This window comes from Nicotiana tomentosiformis, chromosome 4 (genome assembly GCF_000390325.3).
Source record: "Nicotiana tomentosiformis chromosome 4, ASM39032v3, whole genome shotgun sequence".
In the NCBI taxonomy this organism is placed as follows: Eukaryota; Viridiplantae; Streptophyta; class Magnoliopsida; order Solanales; family Solanaceae; genus Nicotiana; species Nicotiana tomentosiformis.
In genome coordinates, this window is record NC_090815.1 from 84173272 (window position 1) to 84198489 (window position 25218).

General features: G+C 36.7%; 2 protein-coding genes and 2 long non-coding RNA genes across 4 annotated transcripts; 2 read left to right on the forward strand and 2 right to left on the reverse strand.

The window, feature by feature from the left end:
- Nucleotides 1-6250: 6250 nt before the first annotated feature.
- On the forward strand, nucleotides 6251-7525 carry LOC138910054 (uncharacterized). Its single transcript, XM_070201275.1, has 3 exons — nucleotides 6251-6787; nucleotides 7151-7235; nucleotides 7296-7525. The coding sequence occupies exons 1-3, from the start codon at nucleotides 6251-6253 to the stop codon at nucleotides 7523-7525; spliced, it is 852 nt and encodes a 283-aa protein (XP_070057376.1).
- Nucleotides 7526-7714: 189 nt separating this feature from the next.
- On the forward strand, nucleotides 7715-10166 carry LOC138910056 (uncharacterized). The gene is made up of 6 exons (XM_070201276.1): nucleotides 7715-7948; nucleotides 8054-8510; nucleotides 8639-8741; nucleotides 8837-9317; nucleotides 9449-9588; nucleotides 9830-10166. Exons 1-6 carry the CDS (start codon nucleotides 7715-7717, stop codon nucleotides 10164-10166), a joined length of 1752 nt encoding a protein of 583 aa, XP_070057377.1.
- A 7798-nt stretch (nucleotides 10167-17964) lies between these two features.
- Nucleotides 17965-19346, reverse strand: LOC117280397 (uncharacterized). Its single transcript, XR_004510937.2, has 2 exons — nucleotides 19028-19346; nucleotides 17965-18329 (listed from the first exon to the last, which is right to left on the reverse strand). It is a non-coding gene; the product is annotated as an uncharacterized lncRNA (long non-coding RNA).
- A 1288-nt stretch (nucleotides 19347-20634) lies between these two features.
- Nucleotides 20635-23883, reverse strand: LOC138910654 (uncharacterized). The gene is made up of 4 exons (XR_011415797.1): nucleotides 23794-23883; nucleotides 23600-23686; nucleotides 21216-21434; nucleotides 20635-20992 (listed from the first exon to the last, which is right to left on the reverse strand). It is a non-coding gene; the product is annotated as an uncharacterized lncRNA (long non-coding RNA).
- Nucleotides 23884-25218: the final 1335 nt, after the last annotated feature.

Genomic DNA, 25218 nt, shown 5'->3' on the forward strand with positions numbered 1-25218 from the left:
AACCTACCGAGAATGGAAACCAATACGTGGATCTCACCATCAACAACAAGCATGCTCGTGCAATGGTGGATACTGGAGCAACTCATAATTTCGTGACAGAGGCTGCCGCAAAAAGACTGGAATTGAAGCTTGCTCCAACCAACTCCCGCGTCAAGACCGTGAATGCCGAGGTAGAAAATGGTCGTGGGGTAGCTAATGGGGTTGGTGTCAAATTGGGAACTTGGAAAGGTATGAAAAACTTTACCGTAACCGCTATGGATATCTTTGACATCATATTGGGACAAGAGTTCTTTAGACATTGTCATACTTTGATCGATCCCTACCTCCAACATCTCTTGGTTATGGAGCAAGAAGGAGCTTGCATGGTACCTACAGTGTCTATGCCACACGGACAGAGCCAAGCACAACACTCAGCTATGCAGGTTGTCAAGGGGATCAAGAAGGGGGAGTTGACATTCTTGGCAACCATCGCAAGTTTGGAGGAAGACAAAAGTTTTCAAGAGACACTACCACCTTGCATAGAGAAGTTGCTTGAGGAAAACAAAGATGTCATGCCAGAGGAATTGCCTAAGCACTTGCCACCTAGGCGAGAGGTGGATCACAAGATTGAGTTGGAGCCAGGGGCTAAGCCACCCACATTTTCCCCATATCGTATGGCACCGCCCGAGCTAGAGGAGCTTAGGAAACAATTGAAAGAGCTGCTAGATGCTGGTCATATTCGCCCATCAAAGGCACTTTTCGGTGCACCAGTATTGTTCCAGAAGAAGAAAGATGGATCACTACGCTTGTACATAGACTACCGAGCACTTAATAAGGTCACGGTGAAGAATAAGTACCCAATCCCGCTCATTGCTGACTTATTCGATAGACTTGGGCAAGCCAAGTATTTTACCAAGGTGGATCTTCGCAAGGGCTACTACCAGGTTCGCATTGCAGAGGGGGATGAGCCAAAGACAACATGTGTGACGAGATATGGAGCTTTTGAGTGGTTGGTGATGCCTTTCGGCTTAACCAATGCACCTGCCACATTTTGCACCCTTATGAATAAGATTTTCCATCCCTACCTTGATCAGTTCGTGGTAGTATACCTAGACGACATAGTCATCTACAGCAACACCTTGGAAGAGCACATGAAGCACTTAAGGAAGGTTTTCCAAGTCTTGTGGGAGAACGGGCTATACATCAAGAGGGAGAAATGTGAGTTTGCACAATCAAAGGTGCACTTCTTAGGCCATGTTATTAGCAATGGCGAGCTACACATTGACGAGGCTAAGGTACGTGCTATCCAGGAGTGGGAGACACCTATAAAGGTAACTGAGTTGAGATCCTTCCTTGGCCTTGTTAACTACTATCACTTGGTTTTACCAAAGATATGTGGATTGGTACAACACTGAATGCAGAATGTACAATAGTGAATATTCTTAATTCTTAGCTCCTTTACAACAATAATAATAAACTCAGTGTAATACCATAAGTGGGGTTAGATAAGGTTAGTGTGTGTTTACCCGAAAAATAGATAGAGTTGACCGCACCATTGACTGAGTTGCTAAAGAAGAACAAGCCATGGGTTTGGATGGAGCATTGTCAAAGGGCATTTGAAGACCTCAAGGCAGCTGTAATAGAGGAGCCAGTCTTGGCATTACCTGACTTTGCCAAGACATTTGAGGTGCATACAGCTGCCTCAGATTTTGCCATTGGGGGTGTCTTGATGCAGGATAAGCATCCCATAGCATTTGAGAGTCGCAAGTTAAATGAGATGGAGCGGCGTTACACAATGCAAGAGAAGGAGATGACTGCTATTGTGCATTGCCTTCGTATATGGTGACATTATTTGCTTGGGTCAAGGTTCGTGGTCAAGACCGACAATGTAGCTACTAGGTACTTTCAGACGTAGAAGAAGCTCACCCCAAAACAGGCTCGGTGGCAGGATTTCTTTGCCGAATTTGATTATGTGCTGGAGTATAAGCCGGGCAAAGGTAACGTTGTAACCGATGCCTTGAGCCGGAAAGCCGAGCTTGCTGCAATCACTTCAATAAGATGGGACATTCGTGAGGCTATAAAAGAAGGCATGCAACACGATCCAGCAGCCAAACAACTTATCGAGTTAGCCAACCAGGGCAATACGAGATGTTTTTGGGTCAAAGACGGCCTACTACTTACCACAGGTCGGTGGGTCTACGTGCCTAAGTTTTGAGACATTAGACGGCGGATTATAAGGGAGAGTCATGACACAATGTGGGCTGGTCTTCCAGGCCAACGTCGCACTAGGGCCTTGGTTGAGTCAGTCTACTATTGGCCACGCATGCGAGATGACATAGAGTGTTATGTGCAGACTTGTCTTGTCTGTCAACAGGACAAGGTTAAGCAACAAAAACTCGGAGGACTTTTGGAGCCACTACCAGTTACAGAGCGTCCATGGGAGAGCGTGACTATGGACTTTATCACTTGCCTACCAAAGTCTGACGGTTATGGTACTATTATGGTGGTCGTGGATAGATTTTCCAAATATGCCACCTTCATGCCCGCCACACCAGGTTGCACTGCCAAGGAAGCCGCCAAGCTATTCTTTAAGAATGTGGCGAAGTATTGGGGCTTACCAAGGCATATTATCAGTGATCGAGACCCCCGTTTTACTGGAAACTTTTGGAGAGAATTATTCGACATACTTGGCACGGAACTGCACTTTTCCACTAGTTTTCACCCACAGACAGATGGACAAACGGAACGGGTCAATGCCTTACTAGAATGCTACTTGAGGCATTATGTAAGCGCACATCAGAAAGATTAGTCAAGGCTCCTAGACATCGCCCAATTCTCTTATAACTTGCAGCGGAGTGAGTCCACGGGGTGGACACCATTTGATCTAGCCACAGGCCAACAACCACAAACTCCATATTCATTACCAGCCGCGTTCGAGGGAAAGAGTTTGGGGGCTTATCATATGGCCAAAGTATGGGAGGAGCAGCTTGACACCGCTAAGTCCTACTTGGATAAGGCAGCTAAGAAGATGAAGAAGTTTGCAGATCATAAGCGGCATCCCACGGACTATAGAGTTGGGGACATAGTCATGGTAAAGTTTAATCCAAGACAATTTAAGGAACTACGGGGCATGCATCAGAATCTGATTCGCAAGTATGAGGGGCCATTTAAGATAGTCGCCAAGGTAGGCAAGATCTCATACAAGCTTGACATGCCATCATATCTTAAGATCTACCCTGTCTTCCATGCCAGCATGCTTAAGCCATATCATGAAGACAAGGATGATCCAAGTAGGGGCAAATCAAGTCGAGCGCCTATTACTATCACCGCCTCGCACGACCAGGAGATTGAGGCTATTATTGATTACCAGGCCAGGCGAAAACAAGGGCAAAAAGCCACTGCAATGTTCCTCGTCCATTGGAAGGGGAAATCACTGAAGGGGGCTACATGGGAACGTTATGAAGATTTATGGCAATTCAAAGATAAGATCCGAGAGTTTATGCAGCAATATTGCGCCGCGGTCGTTGCAATATTAGGTGGGGGAGAGTGTGATGACTCGCCATGTCATCATGCCACATAAGCGCCATTTGGCATATATTAATACCATGTGGGACCTTAAATAAGAGGAATGCTTGCATTTGTGAGAAGATTCTAGAGAAGTATGGATATTTCCTTTGGAAGATCCTAGATGTTTATGGATTTTCTAGAAAAGTCCTTAGAATATTCTAGGCTTGTAGAGAATTCTAGAGAAAGCCCTTATCTTGTAAATATTAAGGACTTGTGTAATAATTAATATTTACACACTAGCCCCTAAGAGACTAGTATATAAAGGAGGCCATTCATTTGTAATTCATCAAGCAAACAATTCAAGTTCTCTCTAATACAAAGCTTCTTTTAACAATTCTCTTGTGTTCTTTCTACCATTCTCTTAGCAATCTTGAGTGTAGTAACGCTGACTTGGCATAGCAAGAACGTGAGAAAATTTTCAAGTGCCACACGTGTACTTAGTTAACGACTAAGGACGTGACATAAAGGCCGATTTCACCAGATAATCCCAAAAAATTTCCCATAAATTTGGAAAGAAGACAAGTCAACATGAGTGTCCAAGGGGATTCTTGGTAACACATGTTGTGAGCAAGCCAATAAGGGAACCTTTTCAAATATGTCTCTCTCCTCGCCCCCACTCCCCCCCCCCCAAAAAAATAAAAAATCTAACCCGCCGCACGCTTTCCCCCCCACTGCCCACCAGTGACCACTCCAGTGGAAGCCTATCTCTACTCATCAACCCTCAAATCAAATTTCCACAGCAACCAACTATGCAACATCAATTGGTGGAAGAACGAAGAAGAATCCGATCCGACTCGACCCTAGGCTTTATGAGTTTGTGGATGGTAAGGCGAGAGTAATTTTCACGAAGGAAGAAGATGATCTACTGGCTGAGAAGTGTCGACTCACGGTGGTAGGCAAATGCCCACGCAACATACCACAAATTGAAAAAGTTCTAAACGAGTTCAAACGACTCGTCCTATTGAGGGGGTCAGTTAAAATCAGTGCTAAGGACTGGAAACATGTGTTTATTGATTTTACTGATGAAGACGATTTCAAGAATTTCTATGGAAGACGCTCAATGCCAATATGTGGAATGCTGATGCGAGTTAAAAGATGGACTCGCAACTTCAGCGCAGATATAGAATCCACCTTAACTCCAGTTTGGGTAACTTTACCGGACCTGCCGTGGTACTATCATGATTGGCCAGCATTTGAAAGTATTTTAGATCAAATAGGAACACTTATTGCTCTCGACAAGGCTACGTTGGCTCGCACGAGGCCAACAACTGCTAAGGCTAGGATTGAAATTAATTTAACAAGACCCAGGCTAACTGAAATTGAAGTTGCTCTTCTAGACAAAAATAGAAAGATTCAGACATTCATTCAGCCAGTAGAATATGAGCAAGTTCCTGATTTTTGTTTTCATTGCAAGATGCAAGGCCACTCGGATGCGGAATGTAGGTTGCAGCAAGTGGCGAAACCAACAGTAGTGGAAACAATTGCTGAAAAAACCAAAGGAAAAGAGACTCCTGTAATGGTGAGTACTGAAAAATAGATTGAGGTATCCAGAAATAAGAAAAAGTCAGCGAGCAAAGAACATAAGAAGGCAGTAAATAAAATTGATCACATACAAGGTTTGAAAGAGTCTCGAGGCTTCCAGGTACTTGAGCATGAGAATAGCTTTATGGAAGTTAATGACAACCAAGAACAGGAGTTGTATGAAAACGAATAGCCCCATGATGCAATCGTTGATGAAAAAGTTACGGAGATGGAAGTTCAGAATGAAGAAATGGGAAGAGATATGATCCAAAGTTTATCAGTTCCTATATTATCCAAAGATGGTGTGGGAACCATGCCACATAAGAGGACCCAAAAACTAAAGAAGAAGAAGAAGAAGAAGAAGAAGCATAAGAGCAAAACAACAACTATGTCTAAGAAAGTAAAGAAACATAAGAAAGGGAGCATTGATCTACATGAACAAATTGGTGAGCAACTTCTGGTGACTGGAATGAACTAACTAATGTATCTGATGAGCAGATTAAAAAGTTGCATTTGAAGAAATGACACAAATACAAGTCAAAGATAAATCTAAAGGATCAACAAGAGGCAGGACTTATGGAGTTAAGAACAGAAGAAGTGGTTTTTCCAACATTGAATATAGGAAGTCCAAATATTAGGGAGAAGAATAAGAGTTCTAATCTTACAGCTGAACTAGCAATACAAGTTGACAGTTACACACCAGGGATGTACTCCAAGTTGAAGACGGGAGTGGCTTCGAGGGCCCGGAGAAAGAAAGCAATTGGGGTAGACGCCCCCTCTCAGGAGAATGCGGATGGAATAGATGGCCTAGATGAAGACATGTTACACTTGCATGATGTAGAAGTAGAGGTGAGATCAGATGATGAACTTGCAAGAAGACCTTACAGGGCTCTTGAATTAGAGAATACAGAGATATCAAATAGTGTTCAAGATCGAATCACTCTGCTTAACAACTTATCCCCCAGAGGATCACAGGGACTAGGTGAAGCCAATCATACATGGACTTCACCCCCAAGGATGTCCAAATCCAGCAAGACAAAGAACACACCCCAGATCCCTCATGTTTCTCATGATTAGTCTACTATCATGGCATATTAGGGGTATGAAAGCCCAACAAGCTAGTGGGAGGCTCAAAACACTCAAAAATCAATATCATCTAACCTTTGTCGCCTTACAAGAACCTATGACTAGGTCTTCTAATATAAGGAGGTTTCAAATGCAGCTAGGATTTCAGCATAATTTTTTCAATTGCAACAATAAAATTTGGCTCTTCTGGGATGATAACCATGTGGTGAACATACTAGAGAAATCTGAACAACAGGTGACTTGTAGCATTAGTTACCAACTGGGGTCAGAGCCTGTGTTTCTAACAGTTATTTATGCAAAGTGCAAAGCTCATCAAAGGCTCCAGCTATGGGAAGAACTAAGATCGATTGCGAACAGAATACAAGGTTCATGGGGAGTGGTAGGAGATTTCAATGTAATCATAGATATAGAAGAAAAACGAGGTGGAAGACCATTCAGAATAAAGAAGAGCCTTAATTTCTTAAGTTGCATTAGTGATTGTGGACTGCTTGACGCAGGCCTCTTTGGTAATATTTTCACATGGAGTGACAATAGAGGCCCCCCAAATACCATTTGGAAAAGATTAGATACACTTCTGATCAATGAAGCATGGGGAGATGAATTCTCAGATACATCAGTCATACACCTAGCTAGAGTATGCTCGGACCACACCCCATTGCTGATCTCTTTTAAAAATACACCAGCAGACTGTCCAAAATATTTTAAAATTTTGGACTTTTGGATAGAACACAAGGATTTCCAGGACATAGTTAAAACTGAATGGCTAGATCCAGTCCAAGGTAATCATATGTGGGTGTTACACCAGAAATTGAAAAGAGTGAGCAAGAGGCTAAGCACATGGTCAAGAGAAGTATTCAGACACATATATGAAGAACCTAGAAAGATGAAAAAGTAGATAAATGACCTGGAAGAAGCTCTAGTAGTCAGTAACGCACCTGAGCACCGTGCAGAACTTAATGAAGCAAAGGCCAAATATGTGTACTATATCAAAATCCAGGACCAAGTTCTCAGACAGAAAGCAAAAGCAAAATGGCTAGAAGATGGGGATAAGAATACTGCTTACTTTCACAGTGTAATTAAAGGTAGAAAAAGAAGATTATGTTTACAATGAATACAAGATGACAATGGTCAATGGAGGGTAGGAGGAGCTGAGGTTGCAGAAGCAGCAGTTGAATACTTTCAACACAGTTTCAACCATGGAGAGGATTCAAGCGACTTCTCTGTCTTAGAATGTGTATTGCCCAGGATATCCGAAGAAGACAATGAGATGTTGGTAGCTACTCCCACTGTAGAAGAAATAAAGGATAGTTTATTCTCAATTGACCCAAGCAGCGCCCCTGGGCCTGATGGGTTGAGTGCACTTTTCTATTAGAGTTGCTGGAATACAATCGCATGTGATGTGAATAATGTCGTGATCTCCTTCTTTAATGGTGCAACAATTCCTAGGTTTTTTTCACACACATGTTTTGTGTTGCTACCAAAAGTGGATTATTCTCAAAAGTTATCGCACTTGAGAATCATCAGTCTTTGTAATATATCAAGCAAGATACTGTCCAAGATTATGAATGCAAGATTAGCCAAAATTCTACCCAAGATAATATCAGCCAATCAATCGGGGTTCATAAAAGGAAGACAAATCTCAAAAAATATTTTATTAGCTCAAGAAATCATCAATGAAATTGGGAAGAAGCAAAGTGGGAGAAATGTTGCAATGAAGCTAGACATGACAAAAGCATATGATAGGGTTACGTGGTCATTCTTATATCAAATGATGAGGCAATTGGGGTTCTCAGAAGTATGGATAAATTTAATATCCAGATATATAGAATGTAATTAGTACTCAGTGATAGTAAATGGGCAACAGTATGGTTTCTTTAAATCTGGGAATGGGTTGCTGCAGGGTGATCCAATATCACCATCTTTGTTTGTCATATGTGCAGAACTACTCTCTACTATGTTGAATAACCTGTATGCAAACAGGGAATTCAATAGCTTTTCGATGGGGAGAGGTGGACCACAAATTAATCACCTTGCTTTTGCAGATGATGTAATTATATTCTCTAACGGAAGGACAAAAACTTTACAGTTAATAATGGCCAAACTTAGTAAGTATGAGGCTGCCTCAAGTCAGGCAATTAACAAAAATAAAAGTTATTTTGTATTAGCACTAGGAGCGTCACTAAGGGCAAGGAATAAAGTGGCCAGAATTACAGGAATGCATCAGAAAGAATTGCCAATAAAATACCTAGGATGTCCCCTTTTCACGGGCAGACAAAAGATAGCTTACTACTCAGAAATGATGAGTAAAGTGACAAGCAGAGTAAGGAGTTGGCAGACTAAAATTTTGTCACCTGGAGGTAAAGCAGTTCTAACATGTTCTATTACCCTTTCCAACACATTTGTTATCAACCATTCATCCACCTAAAGGAGTACTGGATCAAATAGAAAAGATATTTACAAGTTTTTTTTGGAACTCCTCTGATAGGATGGATAGGCACCATTGAGCAGTCTGGGAGAAATTATGTTATCCATATAAGGAGGAAGGGGTTCAGTTTAGAAAACTTGAAGACATCTGCAAAGCTTTTACAGTAAAATCTCGGTGTAAATTGAGAACAATAAATTCTCTTTGGAAAGACTTTGTACTTGCCAAATATTGCAATAATTCTCACCCATTGACAATAAGGTTGGGTAGAAAGCAGTCACCAAACTGGAAAGAAATGTGCAAATTGAAGCATGAAGTGGAGAAACATCTAGTTTGGTTAGTTGGTGAAAGAGAAATTTCCTTTTGGTACGATAATTGGACTAAGTTCGGCCCCTTGTACAGGCAGTTTCTAGATAATGTACAACCCACCGACATTAAACTTAAAGATGTGTTGGTGGATGGGGAGTGGCAAGAGGAAAATTATGATGTGGAATGGACGGATGCGATCAGAAATATAATAAATATGGAGGAAGTTGAATTGCTTGATGGAACACCAAACAAAGCTACTTGGTCAACAGACAGTAAAGGCAAATTCATAATAACTACGGCATGGGATATATGGAGAAACAAGAAGGAGACAGTTGATACATACTCCCAGATCTGGCATAAAGATGTTCCCTTCAAGATGGCATTCATCACATGGAGAGCCTTGACTAGGAGAATGCCTACAGATGAGAGATTGGTAAGAATGGGATTTACAGTAGTAGCTCATTGTTGTTGTTGCACCACACTATGAGCCGAAAATATTGAACACCTCTTCTGCTCAGGATATTTTGCACAAATGGTGTGGTCGAATTTTTGTGGACCTTTTAGAATTCAATGGAGAGGAACACTTCTAATTCAACTACTGAAGAAATGGTGGACATACAGAGCAAAGAACACATTTGCAAGCTTTGTAGCAAAAATCATTCCTCAATTTGTGGTCTGGGAACTCTGGAGATCGCGATGTGCAAGTAAGTATGGTTCTGAGCTCCATTCCAGCCAAAGATCAATTGGTTTTATTTCTCAAAATATCACACAGTTAGTCAAACAAAAATTTGGAAGACTAGGAAGTAATACTAACTGGGAGAGAATTCAGAGTATGTTGGAAATTCCTATAAATCATAAAATATATAAGATTGTCAAATGGAAAAAATCACCACCTCTCGTATGTAAAATCAATAGTGATGGTAGTTATGTGGAGGGATATTGTAGGGCTGGTGGTACTATTCGAGATAGTGTGGGAAAACTCATCCTCGCATACTCTATATATTTGGGACCTGGTACTAGTAATTGGGTGGAAGGCCAGGCTATGCTAATTGGACTACAAAAGGTTGTCGCAATGGGAATAAATAAAATAATTTTAGAAGCAGATTCTAAAGTCCTCGTGTATTCAGTAAAGGAGGAAGCATATACACCATGGAGGCTCATACAAACAGTGAACAAGATCAAAGAAATTGTGGAGGAAAAGAAGGTGACCGCGAAGCACTGCTACAGAGAAGCCAACAAAATTGCCGATAGATTAGCCGCCATTAGCCACACACACAAATAACACATCACTACCTCAAATTTTGAAGCATTACCGAGACAAATTAAGGGGTTACTATATCTGGATAGATTGGAATTGGCAGCGTTTCGAGTCAGACAATTGAAAGCCTCAGAAATCCAATTTGATCCTCCGTGATAGTTTTGGAGCTAGTGCAATGCCACTTTTGTTTCCCTTATATGCTTTAATCAAATACTATAGAGTTTGGAATGCCAAACTCTCAAGGTAGGACATAGGGATCTTTTTCCTCTCAAATGTACTCAAATTTTCTGGAAGTTCAATAAAAAGGTGAGCAATTTAGATTCTTTTTTTTTTTTAAAAAAAAGGGGGATTCTTGTTGTTTTTCAAGTGTGAACTTTATCGAATTAGTAAAACATATTTTAGATGTAGTTTTGGGAATACATCAATGTAATAACTTAAATGTTGGCACAAAATAACAACAACAATAAACCCGGTATATTCTCACAAGTGAGGCCTGGACAAGTATTTCAAAAATGGACAGACCTGCTTCTCAATTGGGATCAATGCAAAAGAATATTTGAAATCACAAATAGAGAGGAGTGTCCATTAATATTGCAATTCTTAGAAATTATTAGAAAAATATTAGAGATAGTAACATTAAAAAGAATATTTAATCAACTTAAGACGCATTAGTTAACTATAAAAGAAGAGATTGGAGTTTTGGATAGGAAAAATTGGTTCGAGGCATGCTATGGAAGGTGTTGTCTCAATGGTAGATTTCTGTCAAGTGAAAATAGAAAAATAAGTTCCTAATCCCAAAATACTTCAAATCACTCACGAAACTTTGTGCATTTAGAAGTTCCATAGAAGTGTAGAACTCGTAAATATGTTAATTGCTTTTGTTTGAATTTAGAATGAATGAAGAAAAGAGACTCTTGAAAAGATAGTGACAATATGAAGAGTCAAAAGATGAAGACATGGTAACACAAGATCTGATGCTTTTGGCTGATGGAATAGGTATTTATAGAGAGTGAGTAAATAACTAACATATCTTTTCAAAAATAGGCATATATTTAAAGGTTCCGACCTTTAAAGATATATCCCATTTGAAGAAAAGGTAGTGTCTTTTCAGCAACTAAATTTTAAATCATCCAAAATAAATTCCCCAACAACAATTAGTTATCATGAAATTACAAAAGCTAATATGCTAGCTTCTTACTATTGGATATCAGTTAACAAGTAGGTGGTGCATCACTGCAGTTACCAGCGCCACCAAATAAGAAATTATAATCCCAGAAACCATCTCGGGCATTATTTTCATTCCCTTCACAATAACATCTATCCCGATGAGTTTGAACTATACCTGTTAATCGGGCCGGGCTGACCCGTTTACAGCCCGGTTCAGCCCGGTACTGTAGCGTGGGGGGCGGGCTGGGACGGGTTGGGTGGGGAGCGGGTTTTAAACGAACAGTTTTTTGATACCGGTGCACCGGAACTCGCTAAGCCCGTTAACCCGTTAACGGGCTACAGCCCAGTTTAGCCCATTTTTTAACGTTTTATTTTTATTTTTTTTTAATGGACCAACTGAAACTCCTGATATTGACACTTGTATTTCTGATCTACACAAACATTTAGAAACATTATATAATTATTATGCTAATATTGTTGATGCTTCTTCTGCTGTAGATACAAATATTCCTTCAAGTTTAGTTTCAACATCTGGGACCAGTGCTTTGGATGATAATGATGGTGTTGAATATTATTTGATTTGGTCTACACTAGGGGAGCATCAACAAACCAGTAGCAGGAATATTGATGAACTTCAATTCTACTTGCAAAAGTTAGCAGAGCCCCGCACAAAGAAATTTCTATCACTGAGTTGGTGGAGGAGCAACTCAAATAAATTTTCTGTTCTTTAGGCCATGGCTCGAGACGTGCTAAATGTGCCGATTTCAATAGTCGCATCAGAGAGCACATTTAGCCAAGCAAGGCACCAACTAGGAGATACCCGTCATTCATTGGATAGCAACGCTTTAGAAATTCTAGTGTGCTTCAGAGATTGGATAAGATCATAACGACGAAATCAAGGGCATGACGAGGTAGATGAAGCGGAGGACCAAGAAATTGGAGATATAATAGTTTATGATGCTGATTCAACCAATGCCGGAAACCAAGAACCTCATGTTGACATGGATGAACTTACAAAAATGATGCAAAGCATGTGATGTACTATGTACTATTTCTTTTTTTATAATTGTTGTAAACTTTTAATTTGCAAGTTCAAAAATAACAAAATCAAAAAAGAACTTGCAACTTAATTTGAAGTATTATATATTATTCAATAAAAATATCAAATGAAAGTCTTCGGAGCTTGATCCTTACATATTGCCTATTGGCCTTATTAAATAATTTTTTGTAGTCACTTACTTTCAAATTTCAATTTTAAAATTATAAAATTCAAATTTAAAATTTAAAACTTTAAAATTCAAAATTTAATTCTAAGCCTTAAAAGTTTAATTCTAAGCCTTAAAAGTTTTTAAACACTTAAGTATCAATAACATTGAATAAGAAAAACAAAATTTACTTTAAAAAAAAAAAAATTCCATGGCCTGCTAACAGCCCGCTAAGCCCGAACTCGGACGGACAAAAAAATTCCCGAAAAAGTACAGCCCGCTAACTCAGCCCGCAACGTTAAACGGACGGGCTATTTTTTTTGTGTCCAGCCTGTCCCAGCCCGCCTGTTAAACACCCATAGTTTGAACCAACAATTCATCTGGCTGAACTTCTTCATCATTGTCCACACCATATGTTAGGATCGGGAACCCGGGTAGTGTGAAATTTAGCCAAACAACGGTATAATGACAATAACAAAGACAATGAAAGTTGATAATAACGGCAATTAAAGAATATAAAGAAGACACAAATTTAACGTGGTTCGGTCAAGGTGACCTACGTTCACAAGCGGAGAGGAGCAATTTCACTATACCAACAAGAGTACAAAAGAGAGTATAAAATTAGAGTAAATACTCTAATTAATCCCAAATACCCCAAGAGAATAACCTCACAAGATCACTCCAAAGAAAGGGTTCACACAAGTGTTTCCCAATACTCACTCTCTTACAAAATACTCTATAATAAAATAAAGGAGGAGAAAGAAAGACAAGAGTGAAAAACTCTTGAATTGGTGTGTTTACAAATGAGGAGAAACTCCTCTATTTATAGCAAGAAATCCTTGGCCTTATAATGGATATTATGTCATGGCAAATGTCATGATCCATAAATTTGTTATAATGGATATTATGTCATGGCAAATATTATGAAAATTTGGCCATATTACAAATCTCCACCTTGGCCTAATTTCGGCTTATATATAGTAAATTTGCTCCATCTTTTCCGCATAAACCCCAATGGGCAAAATCATTCTTCATAAATGCCAATCAAGTTCAGGCAAAGCTTGAACTTGGACACTGGAAGAGGTTTTGTGAACATGTCAGCAGGATTGTCTCTAGTGTTGATCTTCTGAACAGAGACTTTTCTTTAAGCAATAGTTTCTCGGATGAAATTATACTTTATATCAATGTGCTTTGTCCTCTCATGATACATTTGATCTTTAGTCAAGTGAATGGCACTTTGACTATCATAGAAAAATGATAATACCACTTTGGTGTAAACTGAGTTCCGCAAATAGACCCTTCAACCATAAAGCTTCTTTGGTCACCTCGGTCACTTCCATATATTCTTCTTCGGTAGTAGATAAAGCTACTACATGTTGTAATGTAGCTTTCCAACTAATAGCGCAACCATCGATGCAAAATACATAGTCTGTCAGTGATCTTCTTTTGTCAAGATCACCTGCATAATCTGAGTCTACAAAACCAACCAAAGTGTTAGTATTTCTCCCAAACTCCAAACATGTGTTTGAAGTACCTTGCAAGTATCTGAGAATCCATTTCACAGCATGCCAATGTGCTTTACCAGGGCAAGCCATATACCGGCTTACCAAGCCCACTGCTTGTGAAATGTCTGGATGTGTACAAACCATTGCATACATAATACTGCCGACTGTACTGGAATAAGGAACCTGTGCCATGTACCTCTCTTCTTCCTCTGACTGCAGGGACTGAGCAGTTGATAACTTAAAATGAGCAGCAAGAGGGGTACTAACTGGTTTAGCATCTTCATGTCAAACCTCTCTAAGACTTTCTCCAAGTACTTCTTCTGGGTCAGGAATAACTTGTTGGCTTTTCGATCTCTTTTGATCTCCATGCCAAGGATTTTCTTAGCTGCTCCCAAATCTTTCATCTCAAATTCACTTTTCAGCTGACTTTTCAAATTGTGAATTTTTTGTTAAATCCTTAGCAGCAATGAGCATGTCATCAACATATTATAATAGGTACACAAATGAACCATCATTTAACTTCCGGAAGTAAATACAACTATCATACATGCTCCTCGAATAACCATGACCCAACATAAAGGAATCAAACTTTTTATACCATTGTCTTGGAGACTGCTTTAATCCGTACAAGGATTTCTTCAACAAGCAAACATGATCTTCTTTTCCTTCAATTCCAAATCCTTCGGGTTGATACATGTATATTTGTTCCTCAAGTTCGCCATGTAAGAAAGTTGTCTTAACATCAAGTTGTTCTAATTCCAAATCATACATGGCAACGAAGGCCAGCAAGACACGAATAGAGCTATGTTTAACAACTGGTGAGAAAATATCATTAAAATCAACTCCTTGTACCTGACTATAGCCCTTTGCAACTAATCGTGCCTTATACCTCGCATCTTCAACCCCTGGAATGCCATCCTTTTTCTTGAAGACCCATTTGCAACCAACAATTCTTTTTCCTGATGGCGGCTTCACAGGAGACCAAGTACCATTCTTGTGGAGAGACTCAATTTCTTTATTCGTTGTAATCAGCCACTTGGCTGAGTCAGCACCAGAAACTGCTTCTGAATATTTTGATGGTTCTCCAATTTCTTCAGTTTCCTGTGCAACTGAAAAAGCAAATGCAACATAATCTCCAAACCTTAATGGTTGTTTACCTTCTCTTCTTGGTCTATGTTTGGCTATAGAATACTCTTCTTCTTCTGGTTCGACTTCAGGAGTCTCAACTTCAGGAATTTCAGCTTCTGTCTCAACTTCAGGAGTTTTAACTGTATTTTGCTCCAAAGTTGATGAGCTTGGCTCAGAAGGAATGCCAATTTCAATCTCCACCTAGTTCTGTGTACACTTTCCTTTATTTGTATCACAAGAACTAGAAGACTCTTTTCTAGAATGTAACATAGAGGATTCATCAAAGGTTACATCTCTGCTAATTATAAATTTTGGTGCCATGGGATCAGGATACCATAGTCGGTATCCTTTCACCCCAGATACATACCCAAGGAAAATGCACTTTTTAGCCCTTGGCTTTAATTTTCCATCAGTTACATGCATGTATGCAGGGCAACCAAATATCTTTAAATCAGAATAATTAGCAGGAGTACCTGACCACACTTCCTCTAGAGTCTTAAGGTTCAAAGGTGTAGAAGGAGCTCGGTTGACAATATAACAAGTTGTAGAGATAGTTTCTGCCCAAAAGACGTTTGTCAACCTAGCATTTGAAATCATGCAACGAGCCCTTTCCAAAAGAGTTCTATTCATCCTTTCTGCCACACCATTTTGCTGAGGTGTCATTCTCACAGTATGATGTCGAGCAATTCCTTCATTCTTGCAAAATTCGTTGAATTCATCATTATAAAATTTCAAGCCATTATCTGTTCTAAGCCGCTTAACCTGTTTTCCTGTTTGCTTTTAAATCAAAATTTTCCATTGTTTGAAATTTAAGAAAACATCACTTTTATTTTTCAGGAAATAAACCCAAACTTTCCTTGAATAATCATCAATGAAAGTTAACATATACTCGGCACCACCTTTTGATGGGGTACGTGAAGGACCCCAAAGATCTGAATGAATGTAATCCAAAATTTTGTTCTATGAATCGTTGGAGATTTGAAGCTGACTCTTTTCTGCTTTCCGAACACACAATGTTCACATAACTCTATATTTCCGGTACTTTGGCCACATAAGAGACCTCTTTTGCTGAGGATGGAAAGACCTTTTGCACTCATATGCCCCAATCGCATATGTCACAATTTGGTGATGACAGAATCTGATTTATCTGATATTGAAACTGCAGCAGCACCTGTAACAGTACATCCCAAAAGAGTATACAACGTACCAGATCTGCGTGCTTTCATGATCACAAGAGCACCATGAGAAATTTTCAAAACTCCACCTTCACCTGTGTACTTGCACCCAAGAGATTCTAGAGTGCCCAAAGAGATGAGATTTTTCTTCAAGTTAGGAACATGTTTAACATCGGTGAGAGTTTTCATCACACCATCGTGCATTTTGATTCGGACTGTACCTTTTCCAATAACTTTGCAGGCAGCATTGTTGCCCATCAAGATAACTCTACCTCCAATAGATTCATATGTGGTAAATAAATTCCGACTGGGACACATATGATAAGAACAACCCGAATCTAAAATTCACTCATTGTTAGATTTGAAACTATTATTAGTTGCTAAAAAAATAGTTCCCTCAGTCTCATCAGCAGCTACACTTCCTTCGGCAGTGTCAGTATTTTTGTGCTCACTTTTCTTTTCTGTATGTTTTTCTTTGTTTTTCAATTTAAAGCATTCAGAAATAATGTGATCTTTCTTATGATAATATTTGCACATGACATTTCTGTCTCTGAATTTTGACCTTGATTTAGGTTTCTCACTACTTGAATCTTTCTTATTGGATCTACCTCTTATGAATAAGCCTTCCTCTTGGTTCCCACTAGTTTCCCCAGTAATATCTCTATCTATTTGTTCTTTTGATTTCAAAATAGATTTGATATCTTTATAAGATATATTATCCTTTCCATAAAGCATAGTATCTCTTATATGTTTAAACGACTGGGGTAAGGAAACAAGCAATAACACAGCTTGATCCTCATCTTTGATTTCAGCATCTATGTTACTTAAATCCATAAGAAGAGAATAAAAAGTATCAAGATGAGTAAGTATAGAGGTACCTTCAGCCATACGAAAAGTATAGAGTTTTTGCTTTAGGTAAAGCCTGTTTTCTACTGTTCTTTTCATATATAAGATTTTAAACTTTTCTCATATGCCTTTGGCTGAGCTTTCTGCTGCAACTTCACACAAAACCTCATTTGAAAGATTTAAAATAATACCTGCTTTTGCCTTTTTGTCTTTGACGGCAAACTCCTCGTCCGTTATTTTATCCGTCATCTTCTCCTTTCCTTGCAGTGCCAAATCTAAGCCATCCTGAATTAGGATAGCTTCCATCTTTAATTGCCACATTCCGAAGTTTGCACTTCGGTCAAATTTCTCAACATAAGACTTTGTTAAAGTCATTTTGGCTATTTAAACTAACCCGGTTAGATCTGGCTCTGATACCAATTTGTTAGGATCGGGAACCCGAGTAGTGCGAAATTTAGCCAAACAACGGTATAATGACAATAACAAAGACAATGGAAGTTGATAATAACAGCAATTAAAGAATATAAAGAAGACACAAATTTAACGTGGTTCGGTCAAGATGACCTACGTCCACAAGCGGAGAGGAGCAATTTCACTATACCAACAAGAGTACAAAAGAGAGTCCAAAATTAGAGTAAATACTCTAATTAATCCCAAATACCCCAAGAGAATAACCTCACAAGATCACTCCAAAGAAAGGGTTCATACAAGTGTTTCCCAACACCCACTCTCTTACAAAATACTCTATAATAAAATAAAGGAGGAGAAAGAAAGACAAGAGTGAAAAACTCTTGAATTGGTGTGCTTACAAATGAGGAGAAACTCCTATATTTATAGCAAGAAATTCTTGGCCTTATAATGGATATTATGTCATGGCAAATATCATGATCCACAAATTTATTATAATAGATATTATGTCATGACAAATGTCATAAAAATTTGGTCATATTACACCATACATGATTTGGCGCATGCGACAAGTGAGGCGCTTATAGTCGGCCCAAAATTGACCATTTCCCATTGGTGGGCTCACTGTTTCACCACATGGTGTATACGCCTGCCCTCCATATCTCACTGTCTCCGACCCATTTCTCAAACCCTTGAAAATGTCGTCCGGCCAAAATCCAATAACAAATACAGAGAATAGCTGAAGATAATACTCTGCAGTTTACATAAAAACATATTGTAATATTCTCTGTGTATTCCAATTATAATATATTAGAGCGAATCTAAATCAGAGTTATCTTGTGTGTATTTGTGGCGTAGCCAGATCATATTATATCTATAAATATTTATATTATGTATAAAAGTCAAAAAGTATTTTTTTATACATAATATATTAAATCTTGAACAAAGATTCCTTATTTCGCCCTGTTCTCAGGTAGAAAGTCCAGACTAATGAGAATACAATAAATCAAACCAAAAGGAAAAATATATATATGAAACGCCTTTTATTCAGTTTCAAAACTTTTGAGACCTCACGTTTTCAGGGTCAATAATGAAACTATTTTAGTGATGAAGTTTAACACTGATAGATCATCCTTGATTTAAACATTAAGAAAAATGCTACCGAGAACTATTGCAATTGAAATATTTTCACCTAAAAATGTCTACGTTTATTTAAATCTATATACTTATAAGTTTCAAATATAAAAAAATCAACTAAGTTCACTTATAGTTTTTTCTTTTAAAAGTTTATCAATTAGTCTAGATTTATATTCGGGTGATATTTGAAAATAATGCATTCCTTAACCTAAGTTGGAAAAATCATTTACGTTTTGATATTAGTGACATTTTTAACAATTATATCACACACTCTAGCAAGCGCAAATTGAAACAATTAACACTAATTAAATTACCTTCATCCTTGTAGATCTGAATCTGCAGTTCTTGGCTGTCATACTCTGGCAAGGAGACTTTTGGGAAAGCATAAGCTACTGGTATTATATATTTTCATAAAGAGCTTTGCAGCATATTTAATTTACATTTAATTTATTTGATTTAAAGAAATACGAATTCCTAAAATACTTACGGTCCAGTAGGTGTACAACCGAGTCCGTCCGTCACCATTTAGTTTTGGATGTACCTAAAACAAACATCACTTTTGGAAATGAAAATATTTCTTCTAGAATTATAGGGAAATAAATTATGAATGAGTAATAGGAAGACAAAGAAAAGAATTATCTCATATAGACATTGATATATTTTGCATGTGTTAATAATTTTTATGATCAACGTAAGATTTGCGCTTTTCTCTTAGTTTGTCATAGATATATTAATGGATTGATATATTTTTTTTATTTGAAATTTAAATACTTCAAAGTTTTTATCAGACATAAAATATTCATTTATTATCATTTACTATTTCAATTTTTATCAAATAATAACACGTTTTATTTAAATTACGATTTTCTCTAATATTTTATTAATATAATATTTAAATAATTTGTATCTTATATTTTTATATTTAAATATAAATAAATTATGCCATTCAAAAATAAACGATCTTATTCATTCAGTGTTCGGATCTAAAGACAACATCTTAATATTCTCAGTTTAAACGTCTTAATCTTTAAAAAAAAAAAAATAAGAATGAATACCTTAAAACGTCAGTTACCTACTTAAACTATCTGGTGTGCCCAAAACCCCCCTTAACTATATGCACCTATATATTAAAAAACCCTCATCGATTTTTTAGTGGTGAGTGTGATACACTCTTCTATTTACTTGGACTAATCTGATATATCAATTTAATTAAAAGTTTTAACTAATAATAAAAAAAAGTTAAATGGGTAAATGTTTAGGGGGTTAAAAAATCAAAGGAAGATGATGGAGGGATAAACACATGGTCATTTGTAAATAAATAAATAAATAAATCTCTTCTATCTATGGGGGTATAGTTACGGGGGACAATAAATAAATTTTGTAAGGAGGGTAACAATAATTAACCATTAGAAATAGCCAATTGGGGTCTCTTACGCGCTTTTTGGCGAATTACCTTAGGTATTTCATTAAAAGATCGACGAGGAGGGTTTTAATATGTATGGGGTATAATTAAGGGGGTTTTGGGGACACCAAATAGTTTAAGTATGTAACTGACAAAAATATGATAGTTTAAGGGAGCTTTAGGGTATTCACTCAAAAACAAATAGTCCGCAAGAGAGGTTTCTCTAACGGTTAAAATAAGAGGAGATGTGCAGGGGCAGAGTTATAGTACTGGGTGCGGGCTCGAGCGAACCCAGTGACTTTTTTCGGAATCCTGTATTTGTATTGAAATATTTACTAAATCTATATAAATATATACTGCCGAATCAAGTAACAAAATGGGTCTTGGTTCAATAGTAAGAGCTGTGGGTTTGTTGGAAAAGATGGGGGTTCAATTCCCGCTGAAAACAGTATTTTATTTTAAAATTTAGAACTCACATACTTCAAATCCTAGCACTGCTGGATATGTGAAAGAAGCTCCATAAATTTGACCTGTAATTGTTATAGACCTTAGGTATCGTAATTTGAAATTACTTCTATTCTTTTGGTTTCATATCATCCATTTCGTATAACAAAAAGTTAAAATATGTTAAGTAATTTCTATGAAACATGAATGAAAGCTTATTAAAAATTGCAATTTATTTACCAAAAAAAAAAAAACTTGCAATCCATCCAGTTTGTATCTGCTCGAAATTTGTCGCATCTCCACTTTCAAGAAATATTGTTGCAGAAGTGTATTGACCAGGTCCATTTACTTGTGGATTATACAAAGTAACGATGGTTGAGGCACCTGTAAATCTATTTATTGCTGGGGACGCTTTTATGCTAATCCCTGCAAACTGAAATAATTCTTAATTTAATTAATCAGTTCTCACTATTATTTAGGATTAAATTTGTCGCCTATAATAATTACAATTTATATTGATGAAAGGTAACTGATACTCGTGAAATAATCAACCTAGTAAACCTATTTATTTATTTGTTTATTTGTTTTGCCCCTTTATTTTTCTAACTAATATGCGTATCTCAGCTCAATTACAAAGAAAATAATTGAGTACTTACATCGATAATATCGCCAGCGAGGGATTCATTTGTCAACCTTAGGGAGGCATCTTTGGCTGTTTGTTGTTGTTCTTTTGTCATTCGTCGAATAGGGACAGTTTCAATTAGACACCCTTCTTTATTCAACTAATACTCCTCTGCTTTAAAATAAGAAAATTGGTCCTTTTGCGGTTGCTTAGCTTTCAATCTTTGTTTTTCCAGCTCCTTCGCAATGGTCCTCTGTTTTTTTTTTTGTTTTTTATTTTAAGACGCCCACACAAAAAAAGGAGGATAAACTTCCAAAGAAAATTCAAGTAAAAAACGAGTTAAAATAAAAAAATATTTGCAAGAATAATACTGAAAAACTACATGCATGTAGGATTATAATTAAATATGATTTATTGGACAAACCCCGAGCGTTGAGTAGGCATATTTAGTGTGCATAGTCGGGTGCTTGGAATTTAACCTCACAAGACTAAACCCCACACAGTAGATTTTATAACGTTTTACAAGTGTTCCGCTCAGGGGCGAGTCCCACAAATGCCTTTTGAAACATCGTTTGGTTGTAATATTTTTCTCCTTTCTTTAGTCCAAGTTTTCTTCTCTTTGGATATGGAGAAAATCTTTTGAGGATAATGAATGATTCACTCGCTCGAGAAAATTTTAGAGTTAATTCTTAGGAGATAACACATGAAAACCATTGTATATCCATGAGGAAAACTAATATTCCGTAATTATTGCTACTGTTTGTTTAGGGATTATTTTCTCTTTCTGTTTTTTCCCTCTAGGGGTTGAATAATTTCTGGCTAAATGTTGTGGGGGCTAACTAAAGACGACATTATGGGCGGCAAAATCAATACAAAATTATATAACTGGGCTCAAAAGTTAATGGGTTGGGCAGTATGTATTTTTCTTGTGGGCTAACTTGGGCTATACCAAAAAGTAATCCGTCAGAAAATGGAAAACTATCAAAATTGTCAGTCCATAAAGATTTTCAACCAATACTAACCCAAAACAAAATATCTACCGAAACTAGCCCAAATGTCATTTTATAACACATATCTATTTTCTAATACACAAAGGCAGTTCAAACTTTTTGAGACATTAGACTTGAGCAATATTGTAATATTCTAATTCTTTTAAGTTGTAATTTAGAGAATCGAGCATCTTAATTTGATTTAGAAACTACTACTAAACGTTAGCTTGTTGGATTTGATCGAAGGATTAAACTAAAAACGTCACGGACTGCCATTGAATCTTGCTAATTAAGTTGAATTCAAAATTTTTGTTTTTCGAAATTAGAATTTATTTCAAGTGGGTGTTGTTGGAATAGATTGGGTACATCTTAAGGAGTGTGAATCTCAATTCTAGGACGATTTGGTGGAGATTTCAGGTGGTTTGAATTGAAATTTAATCCAAATTCGAAGTACACAAGATGAACATGGAAGAAAATGATATATATATCTCATTGTGTATCTCTCATGTATCTTTTGTGTATCAAATATGTATCTTCTATATATCCATATATGTGAGATACACGTGAGATTCATATATCGTAGAGAAATTGTTAAACTCGATTTCAGCTACGAATTTCGGCTCAAAACTAGTATAAATCACCTTCAACCTTACTCAAATTTTGTATATTGGCTCATCTATATGTTTTCAATGAATTTCAACCATATCCATTGAAAAAGATCCCTTTTTTCTTAGATTTTTGGAATGTTGTATACATTTTTATGTGTTTCATCACCTTGTTTGTTACCTGATCCATGAAATTTCCTTTCCGTCTTGCATCTAATGGTGTTGATCATGCTTAAAAATATTGAAAGAGATCTTTGCGTCTGGAAATAATTCTTATTTATCTAGGGTTTTCAATTTGTATGTACTTGATTAGTTTTGGTAAGTCTGTGACTAATGACTAGAGATTAGTAAGTTTTGGACTTATTTTGGACTCGTAAGATTCCCTCATAAAATAGCCAGCCTTGTAGATGCATGGACATTTTCATCCCTCAGGTGAAAGTATACCGGATGGATATTTTCAGAATCACCGTTTATATTTTAACCCGTTAAAAATAGTTTTAAACTATTTCACATTAAAATTATAAAGCACAATATCAGAATTTTCAAGTGCTTTAAAATTCTGGCACGAAACCCACCCATTTATTTTTAAGCCCATTTTTGACCTGCCAAAGTTTAGCTCAAGCCACCCATCTATTACCCCTAAATTTACTGCAGATAATTTAGTGGGGTGTTCTTCGAAGTGCCACAAAACAAAGCAATAACGGAGTGGAAATATAAAATATCGCAAACAACAGAAGTTTATGTTATCAGCTCATGTTTCTCAAAAGAAAAGAGAAAAAAGAAGGGGAAAAAACGGTTACGCAGGATTAGTATAAATCTTACACCTTAATTCTTTCTTTGTTCGGCAGTGGGTGCAGAAGAGCTGGTTATTTATAGATATTCACACAGTCATAAATATATCCATAAATAGTCTGCAAAAATAAGTCAATTTCACAACAAAGTTTTCTAAAATAAAAAATAAAATTCTACATATAAATTTTTCTAATTCAAACATTCAACATATAAAAGATATGGATACCTCAACTGTAACGTTTGCTCTTCTACTAGACCCGTATCCTTCAACCACACAAAAGGCAATGGTATTCCAAACTAAAATTATCGAAACAACACACCTTTTGCATTTTATTTCTGAAACTATACTTATATATAGAGTATGGTACAGAAGAAATGGTTCAATTTTGGAAAATGGTTGAAATACTTAAATAACATACTTAAACAGACATGTTATGCAATCTCATTATAAATATCTATGATTTATATGCACTTAATCCATTCAAATATCATGTTGTCTAAACTTGGAATAGTATTCATAATATTTTTATTTTATTTTTTGTTTTTGGACCAAAAACAAATATTATGAATACTATTCCAAATCTAGACAACAGGAATATTCTTTTTGGTACATTCCTCTGTTATGCATACACCTATTTTGTTAACTTAATGACGCATATGTTATCCAATATTAAATTTCCTAAGCCGCACAGAGATCCTTTATTTCTTAGCATAATTTTCTAATAGAATGAGAGACAAATATGATTGTTACCACTTACCATAAAGAACTTCAAAAGTTCGTGGAATCTACTCTTTGTGTTTAAAAAAGAAGAACAAGAAGAGGAGATTTACAATCCTTCCAATGAAGTTTTGCCTTGTGAGTTGCCACACATATCTCTCTCTCTCCATTGTTACAGATAAAGTTTAAGTTTGATGCGTTAATGATAGGGGTACGATGTTTATAGTTCGGTTGGGTCGATCGATTTTTGTAAACACCAAACTCAAATCAATGGAATTTGTTTTTAAATTCTTAAAACTGGACCAAACCAAATACAATACATATTTATCGATTTGGTCGATATTGGTATGGTTCAATTTTTTGTTTTTCCAGAAACCTAATGTTATTTCTCTTTTTTTTTCTTGCAACTAGAATTTTTTTTTTTCCTTATTAGCCATCTTATAATCATTTATTACCTTTTTATTGTGGTGGCTATAATTTACATAGATTATGGAGAGAATATCCTGCAATTTATAAATTTTTATGAGGTTAATAAGATATATAAGAAATACAAATATATATATATATATATATATATATATATATATATATATATATATATATATATATATATATATATATATATATATCATAGTTGTTTCTTAACATAAACGTGTTCGGATTCGTGGATTTTTTTTAAGAAAGAGAAATTTTCATAAACCACTGTAGTGTAGAGTCAAATAACTATAGTTTGCCTAATTACCATTCGTAGCTACTATTCAATTGTTACTAACTTGTATCAGTTATATTCAAAAGCGCAACGAATACAGCTTGTGTCAACTGTATTTGTATGCGTAAGGAATACAACGTGTATCAACTATATTCGTTCGTACAATTATATTTATTCGTGCAACGAATACAATATGTATGTCAAGGTCTTTCGCATTCTTATCT

What these genes read in the sequence shown, in the direction of transcription:
- LOC138910054 (XM_070201275.1), top strand. Translation starts at nt 6,251, where the DNA reads ATGACTAGGTCTTCTAATATAAGGAGGTTTCAAATGCAGCTAGGATTT. An exon ending in CAGTCATACACCTAGCTAGA is followed by an intron (nt 6,788 to 7,150) that starts GTATGCTCGGAC and finishes ATCAAAATCCAG; the next exon opens with GACCAAGTTCTCAGACAGAA. An exon ending in CTTTCACAGTGTAATTAAAG is followed by an intron (nt 7,236 to 7,295) that starts GTAGAAAAAGAA and finishes AATGGAGGGTAG; the next exon opens with GAGGAGCTGAGGTTGCAGAA.
- LOC138910056 (XM_070201276.1), top strand. Translation starts at nt 7,715, where the DNA reads ATGAATGCAAGATTAGCCAAAATTCTACCCAAGATAATATCAGCCAAT. An exon ending in ACATCTGCAAAGCTTTTACA is followed by an intron (nt 8,742 to 8,836) that starts GTAAAATCTCGG and finishes ATTGACAATAAG; the next exon opens with GTTGGGTAGAAAGCAGTCAC. An exon ending in TGCCTACAGATGAGAGATTG is followed by an intron (nt 9,318 to 9,448) that starts GTAAGAATGGGA and finishes TGGACCTTTTAG; the next exon opens with AATTCAATGGAGAGGAACAC.